Below are 17,546 nucleotides of genomic sequence, written 5' to 3' on the forward strand. Positions count from 1 at the left end.
TCTGAAGTTAGGAATATTGACTATGTGTCTGTTTCAACTATGCTACTTTGGGTGATGCCCACTGCTAACACTTCAGGTACAACAATGGAAAAGCCAGACAGGGCTGATGACCCATCAGCGAGGACAATGGACTGTGAAAAGGCTTGGCCTTCTTGCGGACGCTTCATACTGCCAATGACTCATGGACACTGTGATCCTACAGAGTCAGGTGGTCTTGTCACCTGATACTAAACATTACCTGGGAGTCGGGACTTCTTGTAACTTTCCACTGGAAGGGAGGGGGGGATCTAGTTTGGGAAACAAAGGATTCCCGCCTTATGTAAATCCTATTTAAGGGTGGGGAGGAAGGCAAACAGGACTCCTCCTCTCCATGGTCTGCCCAAAAAGAAAGAAAGACTGCAAAAGCCACCTGAAAGGAAGGCTGTGGGGAGTCCAGACTGAGACAGGGTGTCAAGGTTCCTTCCCCACTCTGAACTGTAGGGTACAGATGAGAGGACCTGCATGAAAACCCCCCTAAGCTTATTTTTACCAGCTTAGGTTAAAACTTCCCCAAGGTACAAACTATTTTACCTTTTGTCCCTGGACTTTATTGCTGCCACCACCAAGCGTCTAACAAATATACCCGGGAAAGAGCCCACTTGGAAACGTCTTCCCCCACCCACCCCCCCAAAATCCCCCCAAGCCCTACACCCCTTTTCCTGGGGAAGGCTTGATAAAAATCCTCACCAATTTGCATAGGTGAACACAGACCCAAACCCTTGGATCTTAAGAACAATGAAAAAGCAATCAGGTTCTTAAAAGAAGAATTTTAATTAAAGAAAAAGTAAAAGAATCACCTCTGTAAAATCAGGATGGTAAATACCTTACAGGGTAATCAGATTCAAAATATAGAGAATCCCTCTAGGCTAAACCTTAAGTTACAAAAAGACACAAAAACAGGAATATACATTCCATTCAGCACAACTTATTTTATCAGCCATTTAAACAAAACAGAATCTAACGCATATCTAACTAGATTGCTTATTAACTCTTTACAGGAGTTCTGACCTACATTCCTGCTCTGGTCCCGGCAAAAGCAACACACAGACAGAAAGGACCCTTTGTTTCGTCACCCCCCACCTGCTTTGAAAGTATCTTGTCTCCTCATTGGTCATTTTGGTCAGGTGCCAGCGAGGTTATCTTTAGCTTCTTAACCCTTTACAGGTGAAAGGGTTTTTCCTCTGGCCAGGAGGGATTTAAAGGTGGTTAGCCTTCCCTTTATATTTATGACAGGGGTCCAGTCTGAAAAGAAATATAACTGGAACTCTGAACCACAGAAACTTTGCAACCTGCCTAAAATAACATTTTGGGTGAGAATTTACATTTTGCAACCGGTTGCTTATTTATCTGATCAGCGATCTGCTTTGTTCTGTCTTGTTATCTCTTATATTCACTTAAAATTCACCTTTTGTAGTTAATAAACTTATTTCTTGTTTATAATATAACCCAGTTTATGTAATTTCTAACGGGAGGGGGGGAGAAGTTGTGCATAACTCCCTCCACATTGGGGGAGGGGGCGAATTTCATAAAACCTTTGGGTTTGTACCCCTGAAAGGGAGTGGGAAACAGGGTGTTGGGGCAAGTCCCTAAGGCTGAATCTTTCCAGAGCAGTTCTCTGTCTCTCTGGGTGTGGCCCTGTCTGTGTGCTTGACTGGAAGAGGCTTGTGTGCAAGGCCAGGTAAAGGGGACCCAGGCTGGCAGAATAAGCTGACTCAGTGGCACCCCAGCATATCAGGTGACACCCCAAAGGGCCCAAACCCATCACACAAGGACCGCACTAGATGACCTCTTGTGGTCCTTTCCAGTCTTATGATTCTATTCTATGATTCTAATTGTGGAAGAGCTTGGTGACAGAATGGCCTGTTGTGGTGAATCACTGGAGATTAACTACACAAACTGGGTATCATCCCACAAATAATACTTGAGTTCAATGTGAAAACAGTAATTCATTGTCCTCAGCCAATGCAACACTAGGAGGCAGCTTTCAGAGCACGACAGCCTAAAATACGATGCCACCCCATGTAATTTTCCCAGTACTACTTCCTCTATTTCAGCAGATTTTATACCTGAGTGGTTTTATTTTACATAATAAAAGCTGGCTGCCTCCCAGACTACAGTCAGAGTGAGATAGGGTATGTGGTGTAGAGTCCATAGCTTGGGGGAAACACCTGCAGGGCTTGGCTTTGCCCTGTGCCATGTGGAGAGCTGAGGGTAGAAGCATAAGGTGGAAAGAGGTGAGCAGGATGGGGGATGTTGCAGTGATCACCCTCATACAGATGAACACTCCACTACCTCAGAGAAAGGAGGCCTAAGAGAAGGACAGTGTAGCATCCCTCATGCTACCTCTTACTCAGAAGTATCTGTTTGAAGAATTGAGTGTCGTGAGAGTAGAATAAACTTGTTAATTTTACATAAATAAATAATATGTAAGTAGAGAAATGTTTGATTACTTCACAATTGTTTTTGCAATATGTAATTCATACTTAGGCCCTTCCCTCCCATTAGCCTTAGGCCCCTCATAACCTTAATCTGGCCCCGGCCACATGTACTGTTTCTGGAGACTTCTCCCATATGGCTGCTCTGATTTCATCTGAGCAAGCAAAAAAGAAGTGTTCTTGAACAAACAAAAACAATTTCCTATAATGCCTTTTCCTCCTGCCCCTTTTCCTTTTACCTGCTTTCTCATATAATCACTCATTTTGTGCACAAACTCCTCATGACCAATATTGTCATGCTTCTTTAGGTTTCTGAACTTAAAACAGTATGATTCTAGCAACATAGCTTCCTTACATTTATCATAGTTCCCACCTTCCCTCTGGGCCATGCCAGTAAAGACCTGGAAATTACTTGAAAATTTTGGGGACCAGTACAGACATTTGTTTGTCCTTTGAGATGCCAATGGCCTGGCATATTCTTTCAAAAGCAAATATTCTTCTATCGAGTCTGAGTCTTTGAAAGTTTTCCCCGTCTGTCCCAGCTGGTAGAGTCCTGGAGGGAATTACCCCGGGGGTGGGGAATACCTATTTGTTGCTTCAGTATTCAGAGTTGCATTTCCTGTGCATCCATTTGCCACTCGTGTGCTCTCTCTTCTTCTTTAATCACCTCAATCCATCATTGGTGGGCTTGCTCCTCTGCCTCATCTTTGGCCTTGGCTGCCTGGATCGCCTCCATGAGCCACAGGGGAGCTTCCGCTTCCACTGTTGCTTTTCTGTCTTGTGATTCAGTTTCTTCTACCATCTTTTGGATTCTCAGCTCTACCATCTGTCATGGTGCTTGTGTTCCTCCTGTTCCCTGAGAAGCTGCAATTTGGCCAGCTCTACCTGAGCAACCGCCACCTGCAGCAGTTTAAGGGCTGGCTAGTTTTCCCACTGCAGTCTCCTTCTGCTTCTCAAAATATTGAATGAGCAACGTTTTCAGATCCTCCCTTGATTTCCCCTTATAGGACATCGTATTTCAAACATAAATCCCAAGCTGTTTTTTAGTCATTTTGTCTAATGACTCTTATTCATTCTGCTGTTTCTTTGGTTTATTTTGGGTTCAGGAGATGAAGCAAATAAAATAACAAACTGTAAGCTTGCACTTTGTTCATTCCCTTTTGAATTTGTTAGGGTCGGTTTAGCAAGTATTTGGAGTGTGCACCTCAGTTTGCTGATATTGGGGTGCCACTATTGCAGCGATTATGCCACTGTGCTGTTTTGGGGTCTACCCTGAGCAGTAAGGGGTTCTGTCACTGCCTGCTTTCTAACCTTGAGGTTCCTTAATGCTGCACAGCTATGGTTCAATTCCCTGAGACCAGTAGCATGCCTACAAGTACTAGCTAGCCTAGTTACTTCTTTTAGGGTGACACCAACATCTCCCCCCTCAAGGTTGTCCCTCCATTCTGGATAAAACCCCCTCAGTTCCAAGCATCCTTTAAAAAGGCTTTTTCCTTTTATTTCCTCTCAGACCATGGTGACTCGTGTTTATTCAATTTGGAGGTATTTCCTTTTGACTTAATGTCTCAGTGTCTTTCCATTAGCTCTAATGGTCCATCACTGTCTCTTCTGGACAATGCATTGTTACCTGAAGCTGGTTTTGTACAAATACATAGATTCATAACCACAGTCTCTACAGATATCTCATAATGACCATCAAGTTCAGAACTTTACAAGCTTTCAAGAAATGATCTTACTCAATATACTTCTATAGAACAATAATACAATTTGCAATCAGTTTGTTTAGCTGCACATTTTGGGGGCATTAACTCTTCTTTTCTCCCCTTGGGGTTTCTGGATCTTGTTACAGGTGGAACTCTGCGGGAGCATGTGTAAGCAACTAGGTGCCTAGGAGGTCTGAGGCACTGGTTTCCAGGACTAAAGAGGCTGGACTGCAGAATCTTCAATGACACAAAGGGTTCAGACAAGAGGTTTGAGCCTGGGAGTGCACCCTAGAGTCCCAGAGCTAGCAACAGTGATTAGATTCTATCTGGATCCAGTTGGCTTAGAAGCACATGGGACCCAGCATGTGGGTCCTCTCATAACAGACTGGTGTCTATTCAGAGGAGCACTGGATCAGGTTGTAGCAAAGGTTATGATACCTTAATTTATTCCTTCTTACACCCTCCTGTTAGTTGCTTTTCTTACCACACCCCTCTCTCTTCTTTACTCAACATCTGAGCAGCTGTATTATTAATTATTTTTAATATTTACATTGCAGGGCCATCTGTGTCTGTTTAGTGCAACTTTGTGAGCAAGCTGAATACAAAGAAAATCTTCCCGTGCAACCCTCCCCATTCTCCAAAAAAAGAGAGAGGCTGTCCTTTTTAGCCCATCACTTGTCTATGGTTGATTGTCTCCAAATCTATAGCACTGTTTGAGAAATAGTTTTGTGTAACTAACTCAGACACTTCTCCAGATTAGCAAGGATACTAATTAATAACACGTAATTACAGCACAGTAATAGCAAAAAGAGGTTTATGATTTATTCTACTTTCCAACTTGCAACCAAAAGCCAAAGTACAACATCCACTTCTCTTTACTAATAGGTATTCTAGATTTTTTGGGTCAGAATCAATGGCATCTCATGACAGCTCAATAAGTTTTATATGCAGATCAAGGCAAGTCAAGATCCTCAGGCCTGGCTCAAATTGTCAGCCCCAAATCTGGCCCAGTCCGTTGCTTCTCTAATGATACATCTAACAAAGGTGCAATTTGGGGGAAGAGTGATTTTGTAATATAGACACCTATACACTAGGAACTGGACTAAGACCACCAGTTCATGTAGGACAGACGCCAATGGTGATGGGATAGGGGTATAGAGGTGTGACACTGAGTCAGAAAGGGTTAAGCAACCAGCAGGCTAACGTGACCCAGATCAACCTTTAAGAACATATTAGAGAAGTATTGAAATGGTAAACAGGGCCGTTTCTTGTAGATAGTTATCAAAGCCATGTTACATAGGCCAGAGTGTTTGAAATGCAAGTTTGTATTGCCACAATGTATATTACCTGTTCTTTGTCCAAGGCATACCTCCTGTGACCTGCCCCAAGAGGCTACTGTAACCTGCCAGAGAGCTATAAAAGAACTATGGGACCTGATCCTTTTTTCATCTCAGATCTGCTTAAGCTTGGTCAAGGGAAGCTTGAGTCGCAAGACAGGTCTCCAGTTCCAGTCTGGATTACCCTGCTATTTCTCACAGAAAGATTTAAAAAGACTCTGCACATGGACTGCCTATTGGATTATAATCTATGGAACTGATTCTGGAAAAACTTTCTACAAATCAGCAGCTCACCATCTCTACTATGAAACTGACTCAAGAACTTTATTCATATCTGCATTTATAATGATATTTTAACCACAGTAACTCTCTTTCTTTTTAAATAAATCTTAGTTTAGTTAAGAATTGGTTGTAAGCATGTATTTCGGTAAGATCTGAAATATTCATTCACCTGGTGAGTGTGTGTCCGATCCCTTAGGATTGGTAGAATTTTATATATGGTGAACTAGATTTTAAGTAATCCTCACCATATTTGACTTGGCTGTCTGGGTGGGAGCCCAGAGCTGGATTGCTTTAAGGGGGCTGTGTTTTTGGCTTCTGCATAACCGGTAAGGTATTGTAAAAGCTGTTTTGTTGCTGGCTTGGTGACTTCAATTATTAGAATAACCCCCAGTTTTGGAGATCATCTGCCCCATTCTTTGCGGTTTGCCCTGGTTGAGCACGTAAGTCAATGTAGTTAGGTTGACACAGTGTCAGCATAGACACTCTGTTGCTTACAATGACTGTTGCTGCCTTTCAGAAACTGTCCCACAATGCCCCACACTGGCAGTTAAATTGGTGCAAGGGCTCCTGGTGAGGAAACACACTCCCAACACAAGTGTAGACATGTAAAACTGATTCAATTACTGTGGTGGCTGAACGTCAACACAACTTTGATTGATGTAATCTTAATTTTGTCGTGTCGGTTTGTCCTTAGTGAACACAATACTCCAATTGAAGCCTCATCAGTGCCAAGTAGAGCAGAACTAGTACCCCCTGTGTCTTTGTGACAGGTTTCAGTCGGTCCTCCAAGCCCCTAGGGGCGATGGAGAGCTATGATCCCACTGGCAGGCCTCAGTCACACCTTTTGGGCGCTGGGGAATTAGCAGGGAAGGTGTGCCAGCACGAGTCTGCAGCACGCCCCTCAGGCAGGGGGGCGCCGGCACGAGTCTGCAGCGCACCCCTCAGGCAGGGGGGCGCCGGCACGAGTCTGCTACCCAAGGCAGGCTGGCTGGGGTAGGGGAACTCAGGCCCACCCGACTCCACTGCGTTCCAGCCCCTGGGCCCGGTCAGTGGTGGGAGGCAAAGGTCCACACCTGCTGACCAAACACACCCACCCCACGGTGCAGTTCTGCCCCTGGGCTACTTCCTACCCGGTCTCTCCGGTCCCTCGAGCTCATCCGGGTATTCCGCTGCTGGCAGCTCCAGCTCCCCCTCTGTGTCGGACTCATGCCGGCCCGGGCTGCAGCCGGGCCCCTCCAGGTCCTCCGGGTTTTCAGCGGCTGCCAGTCCTGATTGCCACAGGCCTTCCTCCCGGTCCAGTTCCTCCTTGCCCAGGGCCTCACCTGGGTCAGCAGCAGGATCACAAGGGAGCAGCCTGCATCTATTTCCCTCGCTGGTACTCTCCACATTGGGCAAAGGGCCCCGCCCTTTGTACTTCCTGTCCCACCCCTCCCCTTCCGGGGATTGGCGGAAGCTTGGCCTGGCCCCGCCCACTCAGGCTGAGAGGGTGGCTCTTTACCCTCTGGTTCGGAGGGGAGCCACCCTGGCTCCCTATAGTCTTATATATGTCATTCCTGTTAATACACCCCAGAATAGTATTAGCCTTTTTTGCAACTGTGTCACGTTGATTCATATTCAATTTGTGATCCACTATAACCCTCAGCTTCCTTTCAGCAGTACTACTTCCTGGGCCAGTTATTCAAATATTTGTGCATTTGATTTTTCCTTTCTAACTGTAGTACTTTGCAGTTGTCTTTATCAAATTTCATTTTGTTCATTTCAGATCGATTCTCCAATTTATCCAGTTCCTTTCCCCAAAGTGCTAGCAAATTCTCCCATCTTGGTGTCATCTGCATACTCTCCACTCTGTAGCCTGACCCAAAGTTGGGTAAATATAACTGTAACTTGAGGATTAACAGGTTCTTCAGGCCCAGTAAGATTATTATAAAGTTATCATAATTTGGGATCCCCGATGTGCACAGGTATAACACTCACACTATAGAAACTCTCTCAATATATAAATATATGATTTATTAATAATTTAGCAAAGATAAAACACACACTTAAACTTAACAAAGCAGATAGAGATAATACAGAAACTACATTTCGACGTCCATACTTACACCCTTATCTTTCATACTTAACCATTATCTTTCTCATCACCATCATCGTCCTCATCTTCCCCAGTGGCCATCATTCTGGCCCCTCCCAGGGCTAAATTTCTCCAACCTATCTGCTGTCCCTGGAATGTTACTTTTATAGTAGGTTACGCTGATGCTGCCATGACCAATGCATATTCAATAGAGGTCCTTATTTGTATTTCCTCCCCTCAAGGGGTCCATTTTCTATAGGTTAGTATATGTATGATGTTACCCTATTAGCATACATGTCAATTTGCTGTCATGGCAGCTTTGCAGTCGGAGGTCCTGTCCGGAACTTTCCGGATGCTGGTGTCAGCTATGCTTTGTGCTGGTGTCTGCTGTGTTCTATGGGTGGCTGATGTCAGTATTCTGGACGAAGTTCCCCCTTGCATGCTCCTTTTAGTTCCCTATAACTTATGAGTTACTTAAGTTTATCTATACCAAAGATTATAGGCCTCAAGCCTCACAGTATCTACTAAAGCCAAATCTTATGGGATGAAAGCCTGTAGGTTCCTTGCATTAATACTAAATCTAATAAAGCAAAATAACAAAGCAATGAATATAATACAGGTAAGCTGGCCCACTGGGCTACAACTCCATTATCCAAGTCATTAATGAAAATATTGAGTAGTACCGAACCCAGGACTAACCCCTGCAAGACCCTCCTTGACAAATCCTTCCAGTCAGACAGTGAACCACTGGTAACTACTCTTTTCAACCAGATGTGAAATCACCTTATAGTAATTTCCTCTAGTCCACATTTCCCTAGTTTGCTTTATGAGTTTCCCGAGATTGCTTACGATGGAGGGAGGGAAGGCAGCCCATTCACCACAGTAGCAGCACAGACCCAGGGCCGTCCTTACCCATACACAAAGCACGCAGCTGCATAGGGCACCACGAAATTTGGGGCACCAAATTTCCTGGTTCCCTGTGCAGCTGCGTGCTGCTTCAGCCCCTGCTCCGGCTCTTCCCCAGGCCTCCGCCCCTGCTCCACCCCGCTCCGTCCCTGCCCCAGCCCCCCCCAGCACTCACCGGCGGCTGCTGCACTCCCACTGCCGGTGAGTACAGGCCCAGCCCTGCCCCTGCTCCTCCCCCACTCCCCTGAGCTCTGCAGCCGGGCTGGGCCTGCACTCACTGGCAGCAGGAGTGCAGCAACCCGGCCTCAGCCGTGCCGCCGGTGAGTGCTGGGGGGTGGTTCCTCCTTGCCCCCCAAGCCAACCCCTCCACTCCTCGCGGAGGCCTGGGGCCAGCCCACCCGCTCCCCCCCAGCAGAGGCCTGGGGCCCCACACACACCTGCCCCATGGGGGCATTGCTTAGGGACCCAGAATTGCTCGGGATGGCCCTGCACAGACCCCTGGAAAGAAAGGGGATTGCTCATTGTGATGGGATCCCCAGGGTACAGTCTGAAACTGTGAGCTGCCTGTAATGTCTATTAGGGTGAGAGACTGCTTGATTCAAATCTTGCTTAGTCTGTTGAAGTTAGAATTTAGATTGTGTTTCTGTTTTTATTTCTTAGGGTAACCAATTTAGATCTCTATGCCTGCTACTTATAATCACGTAAAATCTTATCTTTCTGTAGTCAATAAATCTGTTTTACATTTTACCTAAAATACTGGGGTTTTGGTTGAAGTGGTTGGGGAATCTCAGCTCAGGTTAACAAGAGCTGTTGCACATCCACTACCCTTTCATTGGAGTGCCAAGCTAATAATGAGCTTGCACTGCCCAAGGGAGTCTTGAGCAGTATGAGATGCTATATTTCTGGGGTGCAAGGCTGGGGTGATTGGCTGGTGCCTCTCTGTGTACGATTCATGAGTAGCTCAGGGAGCATTCATGTAATGCAGCTGGGTATGGGGCTCCACATGCTGATGGCTGAGTGATCACAGCACCTGGAGGGGGGTTGCTGCTTCTCATTGGCATTGCTTTCTGAGCGACAGCCCAGGCTAAAGCGCAGGGAACACAGCTGTCCCACCCTTCCAGGTTGTACCCCAGGGATCATGTCACACCCATGCATCCCAGCAGTGGCGCAGGACTCAGGGAGGATAACAAACCTTTTGAATGGGGGGGGGGGGAAGGTAGACGTGGTGTATCTTCACTTTAGTAAGGCTTTTGATACTGTCTTGCATGACCTTCTCATAAACAAACTAGGGAAATACAATCTAGATGGAGCTAATATAAGATGGGTGCGTAACAGGCTGGAAAAATGTTCACAGAGAGTTGTTATCAGTGGTTCATAGTCAAGCTGGAAGGGCATATCGAGTGGGGTCCTGCAGGGATCAGTCCAGAGTCCAGTTCTGTACAATATCTTCATCAATGATTTAGATAATGGCATTGAGAGTACACTTATAAAGTTTGCAGATGATGCAAAGCTGGGAGGAGTTGCAAGTGTTGGAGGATAGGATTAACATTCAAAATGATCTGGAAAAAGTGGTCAGAAGTAAAGGGCTGAAATTCAATAAGGACAGATGCAAAGTACTCCACTTAGGAAGGAACCATCAATTGCACACTACAAAATGAGAAATGACTGCCTAGGAAGGAGTACTGTGGAAAGGGATCTGGAGGTTATAGTGGATCACAAGCTAAATATGAGTCAACAGTGTAACACTGTTAGAAAAAAAGTAAACATCATTCTGGGATGTATCAGCAGGAATGTTGTAAGCAAGACAGGAGAAGTAATTCTTTCACTCTGGTAAGGCCTCAGCTGTACTATTGTGTCCAGTTCTGGGCACCACATTTCATAAAGATGTGGACAAATGGAGAAAGTCCAGAGAAAAGCAACAAAAATAATTAAAGGTCTAGAAAACATGACCTATGAGGCAAGATTGAAAACATTGAGTTTGTTTAGTCTGGAGAAGAGAAGATTGAGGGTGGACTTAATAGTTTTCAAGTACATAAAAGGTTGTTTATCGGGGGGGGGTGAAAAAATTGTTGTTCTTAACCTCTGAGGATAGGACAAGAAGCAATGGGTTTAAATTGCAGCAAGGGAGGTTTAGATTGGACATTAGGAAAAACTTCCTAAGCTAGAGATGTTACGGAATCTCCAGCAGTGAAGGTTTTTAAGAACAGGCTGACAAACACCTTTCAGGAATGGTCTAGTTATTACTTAGTCCTGCCTTGAGAGCAGGGGACTGGACTAGATGTCTTACTGAGGTCCCTTCCAGTCCTACATTTCTATGGTTCTGTGCCCCCCCATAGGTGGCCCAGGGCTCTGTGGACGCAAGGGTGTTGCCCATGCCCCCCATAGGCAGCCCAGGGCTCTCTGGGGCCAGGAGGGTTGCCCATGCTCCCCCATAGGTGGCCAGAGCTGTAGGGGGAGGTAGTTGCCCATGCCCCCCATAGGTGGCCAGAGCTGTGAGGGGGAGGTAGTTGCCCATGCTCCCCACAGGGGCAGGTACCTTGCTCCTCCTAAGGAAGGAAGCGGCGGGCAGAGGCGGAGAGGGAAGGCGGGAAGCCAGCCAGAGCCTAGAGGCGGAGCCGCCCGGAGCAGCAGCGGGGCAGGCAGGTGGCGTCAGTCTGGGCTGGAAGTTGGCCGCGCAGGAGCAAGCGGACTGGACCCGGGGAGTGACTGGCTGAGGGGCAGCAGCCGGGGCAGGTGCCGGCTGCCCACGTGTGCGGGAGGCTCGGTCCCGGGCCTGCGGGCGGCTCTCCCGCGGACCTATGTGTCTGGCTCGGGAGCGCTCTCGCACTGTGCTGCTTCGCGGGGCGCCCTCGGGATGAGGAACCTGCTGCTCCTTCTCCTCGCCGCCTGCTGCAGCGTGGGGCCGGTAAGTCCGCCGCTCGCCTCCGGGGACCCGGGGCTCCTGGCTGCCGGCAGAGGAGCCCGGTTCAAGGCACAGCCCGGCTCTGCCCTGCCAGCGGCAAAGGGAGGCTGCTGCAGCCGGGCTCCCCCGCGCGGGGCTGCTGCGGCGGGGCAGGAGTGAGACCTCGCCCCGCAATCCCCGTGCGGAGAGTCAGCCCGCAGCGCCGCGCGTGTCCCCGGGGGCTCCCCGCGCGCCAGGCGGTGCGGTGCGAGTCCTCTGTGACCCGCGCGGGCGGACCCCGGGCTCTGCCGGGCAAACTGCTGCTGGGGGCGAGCGGGGGCTCTTGTACCCCCCTGACTTGCGGGGAACAAGAGCCTGGGTTCAGCTTGAAAGGAGCAGGCGTGTGGCATCGCTGGTTCGTGCAGTGAAGGGGCTCGCCCGCTTTTACAGGATCGGGCTGTGTGAGCCCGGTGTAAACGCCCTGATAATCGAGCGGGCTGTGCCCATCCCAGCCAGGTGCACCCCGGGGCAGGCGCTACAGCAGCCCTTTGCTTGGGTGCCTCCTGACAACGTCCAAGCTATTCACTGAGAAGCAAATGACTTAACCCACTCAGTAGTTAAATTAAACAGATCTGGGTCCCGATCCTGCTCCCACTTAACTCCAGAGAAGGAGACTCGAGTTCTTAGCGAACATGTGACGTGGGGCCAAATGTAGAATGATCCATCATCGGGCTGATGCTGTATTAATTACACCGCTGGAGTATTTACTCGTCAAGGTCACTAGCATTTTATCTTCAGCGGGCCGGTTTGTGCACATCAAGGGAGAAACGGCAGTGAGTGACATTTGGGATTTATGTGCTGCGATATCTAGCGTAGTGGAGTAGTGAAAACCCTTAATCTGAACACTCTTCCCCTTGTGGGTTTCAATAAGCCTCAGAGTCAAAGTCTGCTCTCATTTGCACCAAAGTAAATCCAGAATAATGTAATGTATTTAAACGGAGTTATCCTTTATTTACACCAATATAATGGGAGCATAATTTGGCACTTTATATTATTTGTATGTATTTTTATTTTCTTTTTTTTATTCAAATGAAAACGGGAAACGGTCCCAGCAGCGGTTTGAGAGGTTCTTAGAGTATTCGCAGACGACAGTTAGGAAGTGGTTATTATTTATGGCTAAAGAGTTTTACTCACTGGAGTGTGTTGATCTATTATGGTCTAGCTGAAAAAATGATGTTGTTTAACTAACTTCTGTACTGTACATGTAATAATAATTTCATTAAAAATCCTTATGAAATTAGTTGCTGTAAAATCTTCCTTGTTTTTATTGAATCAAAATTATGTTGTTTATTGACTATTTTATTAACTACTTCATGGCTTAAATGGAGACACACAAAAGCATCTGACAACAGAGAACAGTTACCTTCTCTGCATTGTAAATTTAAAAACACAGTCTATTGTGCACCAAACTTGATAAGTCGTACTGATGGTAAATGTAAAATGGCTGCTAGAAGTAAATTTTTGTGGTAAAATTATTGTATCTCAGGTGCCTGAAAAATTGATTTATTAATGGGAATGCTGACAGACACTAAACTATAGCAGTCCAGCTAAGTGTGTATCACAACACAGGTCTATATTGACTACTTATGTAAACCATTCTTTGGTAGAACAGGGGGAAAGAGAGCCTAAAAGACCAAGCAACAGTACTGCACAGGATTGGGCACTAAACTTTTTAACTCTGATAAAGTAGATCTGAATTAAAAAAAAAAAAAAAAAAAGAACGAGGAGTACTTGTGGCACCCTAGAGACTAACAAATTTATACTGTATTTTCCACTGCATGCATCCGATGAAGTAGGTTTTAGTCCACGAAAGCTTATGCTCAAATAAATTTGTTAGTCTCTAAGGTGCCACAAGTACTCCTCATTCTTTTTGCTGATACAGACTAACACAGCTACCACTTCGAAATCTGAATTAAACTGGTTCTTGTATTAGAAAATGGATGTTATTACATATCTGACATGCAGTGGACATTTGAAAAAGTATTGCATTAGTTATAGTCTTTAGGTACTACATAATTGTATTTTCTCAAAGGAGTAACATCTCTATGAAATCTCAGTTTGTGGAATCCTTTCAATCCTGTGATTGAAGTTGTTTTTTCATAAGTTTCTTTGCCAAAATGTTTACAGTATGATTTACACTCTGCATTGGTGGTTCTCCGGTAAATTATTTGCAATTCACACTAGCACTAATAATAAATAATAAGGAGTAGGAAGCATATTGCAGATTACTGATTTTTTTCAAATTGGCAAATCAACACATTATAAAACAGGATAACACATCACAAAATACACTTTATTTATTTTGACAGTTTCTTGGCTATTGGGGCAGGGACTATATCTTCCTAGTGGTTTATACATCACCTAGCACATTAGGGCCCCAATCCTGATTGGGCATCTGAGTGCTACTAAAATGCAGATAATTAGTAATAATAAAATAATAATACTTGCAGGTTTTTATTATTATTATTATTTTATTTATTATTACACTTAGAAACCCTAACGTATATCAGGGCTCCATGGTGCTTGGCACTGTGCAAATACAGAGTAAGAGACAGTGCCTGCTCTGAAGAGCTTATGATTTTAATAGAAAATATAGAGGAAAGGTGGGAGAAAGGAAGTAACATTTCCATTTTACAGATGGGAAACTGAGGCTAATGCAGTCCAAGGATGCATCAGGCGAGGTATTTCCAGTAGAGACAGGTAAGTATTAGTACCATTATACAAGGCACTGTGAGAGCTCATCTGGAATCCCGTGTGCAATTCTGATCTCCCATATTTAAGACAGATGAATTCAAACCAGAACAGGTGCAGAGAAGGGCTACTAAGATGATCAGGAAAACCTACCTTCTGCAAAGAGACCTTTGCTAGTTTAGCCTAACCAAAAGAAGTTGAGGGGAGATATGATTTCTCTTTATAAATACGTCAGAGGGATAAATACCAGGGAGCAGGAGGAGTTATTTAAATTAAGCACCAATGTTGATACAAGAACAAATAGCTATAAACTGACTGTCAATAAGTTTATCTTGAAATTAGACAAAGGTTTCTAACCATCAGAGGAGTGAAGTTCTAGAACAGCCTTCCAAGGGGAGTAGTGGGGGCAAAAATCCTAACGGGCTTCAAGACTGAGTTGGATATCTTTATGGAGGGGATGGTATGATGAAACTGCCTACCATGGCATGTAGCCGATCTGCGACTGCTAGCAGCAAATATCTCCAGTGGCTGGTGATAGGACACTAGATGGGGAGGGCTCTGAATTACTGCAGAGAATTCTTTCCCAGGTGCCTGGTGGGTGAGTCTTGCCCACATGCTCAGGGTCTAACTGATCACCATATTTGGGGTTGGGAAGGAATTTTCCACCAGGTCAAATTGGCAGAGACACTGAGAGTTTTTCACCTTCCTCTGTAGCATGGAGCACGGGGACTTGGAGGTTTAAACAGGTGTAGATGGTGGATTTTCTGTAACTTGGAGTCTCTAAATCATGATTTGAGAACTCCAGTAACTCAGCCAGAGGTTAGGGGGTCTATTACAGGACTGTGTGGGCAAGGTTCTGTGGCCTGCAATGTGCAGGAGGTCAGACTAGATGATCATGGTGGTCCGTTCTGGCCTTAAAGGGTATGTCTACACAGCAGTGTAAGCCCAGGCTCGGGCTGGGCTCAAGCCTAACCCTTGTATCCGCATACCAATTGTGTTAACTTGGGACTCAGACCTAGGGTCCAAGATCCTGCAGGGCTGAGGGTCCGAGCCCATGTTAAACTGGGACTTTGAGTTCGAGCCCTATTGCTTTTCTGTAGGCACACAGCCCAGGCTTGATTTGGGTCCTGGAAGTCCTCCGGATGTATCCAAGTTCCTTGGGGGAACTTCCGTAGTCCTCTCTAAGTGGACAATCTGTGGTCCAGTCTGTTGCATGCTATTGCAAACAGAAGCCAAACCTCCTTTCGCAAAGGCAGCCGCTCAGGTCAGTGTTAACCCATTTTCAGCTGAACACCGGTCTGCAAGCACACTATCAGAGAGCCTGCAGGGTTTTCAAAGGAGACTGATCAGAAGAAGATTTTTGCAAAGACAGCTGGTCACAAGAACACAGTCAGATTTTGGTACACGCCACCCAGGCATTCCTGCACACACTGCCCCAGGGAGGGCAAGGCGGGCCTGGGAGCAAGGGCCAGAGTGCGGAGCGGGAACTAAGCAGCTGCCTTGTAGTGAGGGGGAGTGGCAGAGCTACTGGCTCAGCATGGCTGGGGGAGAATGACCCCCAGGACGCTGGCTCCTCCCCCTCCATGCAGGGCAGCCACTTGGTCCCCACTCCACTCTCCGTCCCCCTCCCCCACCTTCCGTGTGCAGAGGTGCCCTGGCAGAATGCACTGTAAGGGTGGTGAGTGGGAACCGGCCCCAAAACTTCCCCCCAGCCTCCTGGAGATCCCTTATCCCTGCCTCCCAGGGTGCGGCAGGGGCAGGGATAAGGGATTTCTGAGCGTGCTGGAGCACCCCAACCCCAGGGGATGCACTTCATTGCTCTGCAGCCAGAAGCAGCCAGACTGGGGTGTGTCTCTGTTTTTCCTCTGAAACCTACATTTTATGTCAAACTTCAAAACAAACAGAGAAAAATAAATAGATAAAAAAACAACCAAACAAAACCACCTTCACTGAACATCCCATTATATAAAAAATTAAGAATCGCAGTTTCCTTTTAATAGTTTGACAGCCCTAGAGTCTGATGTCCTAATTATCCTCAGAACAGGTGCACATGGGCATGAGAGTTTTCCCACAGTGCAACATATTCATAGGGCTAGAGTGTCAACACTGTGGGGGAGGAAGGCACTCTGGGATAGGGTTACTTTGACTTGGGTCTTTGCACTGCAGTGTGGACGCCAGAGCTCTAGGTTCCAGTATGGGTCAGAAAATCCTTAACCTAGGGTTAAAATGCAGTGTAGATGCTCAAGCCCAGGGTTTCGTGACATGGGTCAGCAGACTTGAGTCCCACTAACCCTAGGCTTACATTGCTGTGTAGACAAAGCCTATGAGGTGCTCAGAGAACAAGGGCCAAGTTTTCAGAAGTGCTTAACACTCATGCACTTCCACTGTGATGGTATGGCCAGATTGAATAGAACATCCAATGCTCTGACTCTTGAAAATCTGGTTTTAATTGACTTGCCCAAGGTCAAACAGGAAATCTGCAGCGCGACAAGGACTTGAACCTAGATCTCCTGACCCACACCACTGCCTTAAACCCAAGACCATCCTGGCTCTCACTTATTTATAATACTTCATAGGAGAAGTAATGGTGTTTTGTAAATTAGACCTCATCACAGGACTCTATTATTAAATCTTTGCTGACGAGGGGAGAGAGAGACCATCACTTTGTGTGTGAATTATAAAATGTGCACCTGATTGAACAGTTCAGCAAAGTCTTACTGCCTTATAATTTTGTTTCATTTGCTTAATCTCACTGCTATATTCCTAAAGACTAAAATGTATTATTATTCCTAAATATTTTCTGTTGTCCCTACGCCCTCAACTCTGCCAACATTTCCACCCTTACCCTCCTGCTTGTTAATTTATTGCACAGTCACCTGTTCCATGCAGACTCTCCTGTGCATTGTGTGAGCTTCTAAAGTTCATTCCTCCAGTTCTGCTACTGTGCTGCCTGTCGTGAATCTTGTTGACTTGAATAAAAAAAATCTCTATTTGTTGTTCCCCTTCCTCTAGCCTCAGTCTACCTAACTGTCTGTGCTCCTGGGTAGAGACCCTCCCTTCTTGACTGTCTTGAAAATGCCTGGCATATTGTGGGCAGTACTATAAGCAAAGGATAAATAATGAAAACAACGCAGCTCTGTT

The 17,546-nt window shown here is 46.1% G+C and overlaps 1 protein-coding gene and 1 long non-coding RNA gene across 3 annotated transcripts in view; both read left to right on the forward strand.

The window, feature by feature from the left end:
* Nucleotides 1–4,323: 4,323 nt before the first annotated feature.
* LOC122464352 lies at nt 4,324–5,914 on the forward strand. The gene is made up of 2 exons (XR_006288299.1): nt 4,324–4,593; nt 4,735–5,914. It is a non-coding gene; the product is annotated as an uncharacterized LOC122464352 (long non-coding RNA).
* A 5,210-nt stretch (nt 5,915–11,124) lies between these two features.
* The window catches only part of VIPR2 (vasoactive intestinal peptide receptor 2), an 83,186-nt gene continuing 76,764 nt past the window's right edge, over nt 11,125–17,546 (forward strand). The window contains exon 1 of one of the 2 annotated variants that reach the window (XR_006289120.1): nt 11,125–11,678. Coding sequence is in view for 1 of the 2 variants with exons in the window: in XM_027830938.3 (XP_027686739.2) it covers nt 11,241–11,678 (438 nt within the window). In the remaining variant the exon portion in view is untranslated. The remainder of the gene's footprint in view (nt 11,679–17,546) is intronic. The other variant, XM_027830938.3, reaches the window with a different exon arrangement.

Source organism: Chelonia mydas, chromosome 2 (genome assembly GCF_015237465.2).
Source record: "Chelonia mydas isolate rCheMyd1 chromosome 2, rCheMyd1.pri.v2, whole genome shotgun sequence".
Classification (NCBI taxonomy): Eukaryota; Metazoa; Chordata; order Testudines; family Cheloniidae; genus Chelonia; species Chelonia mydas.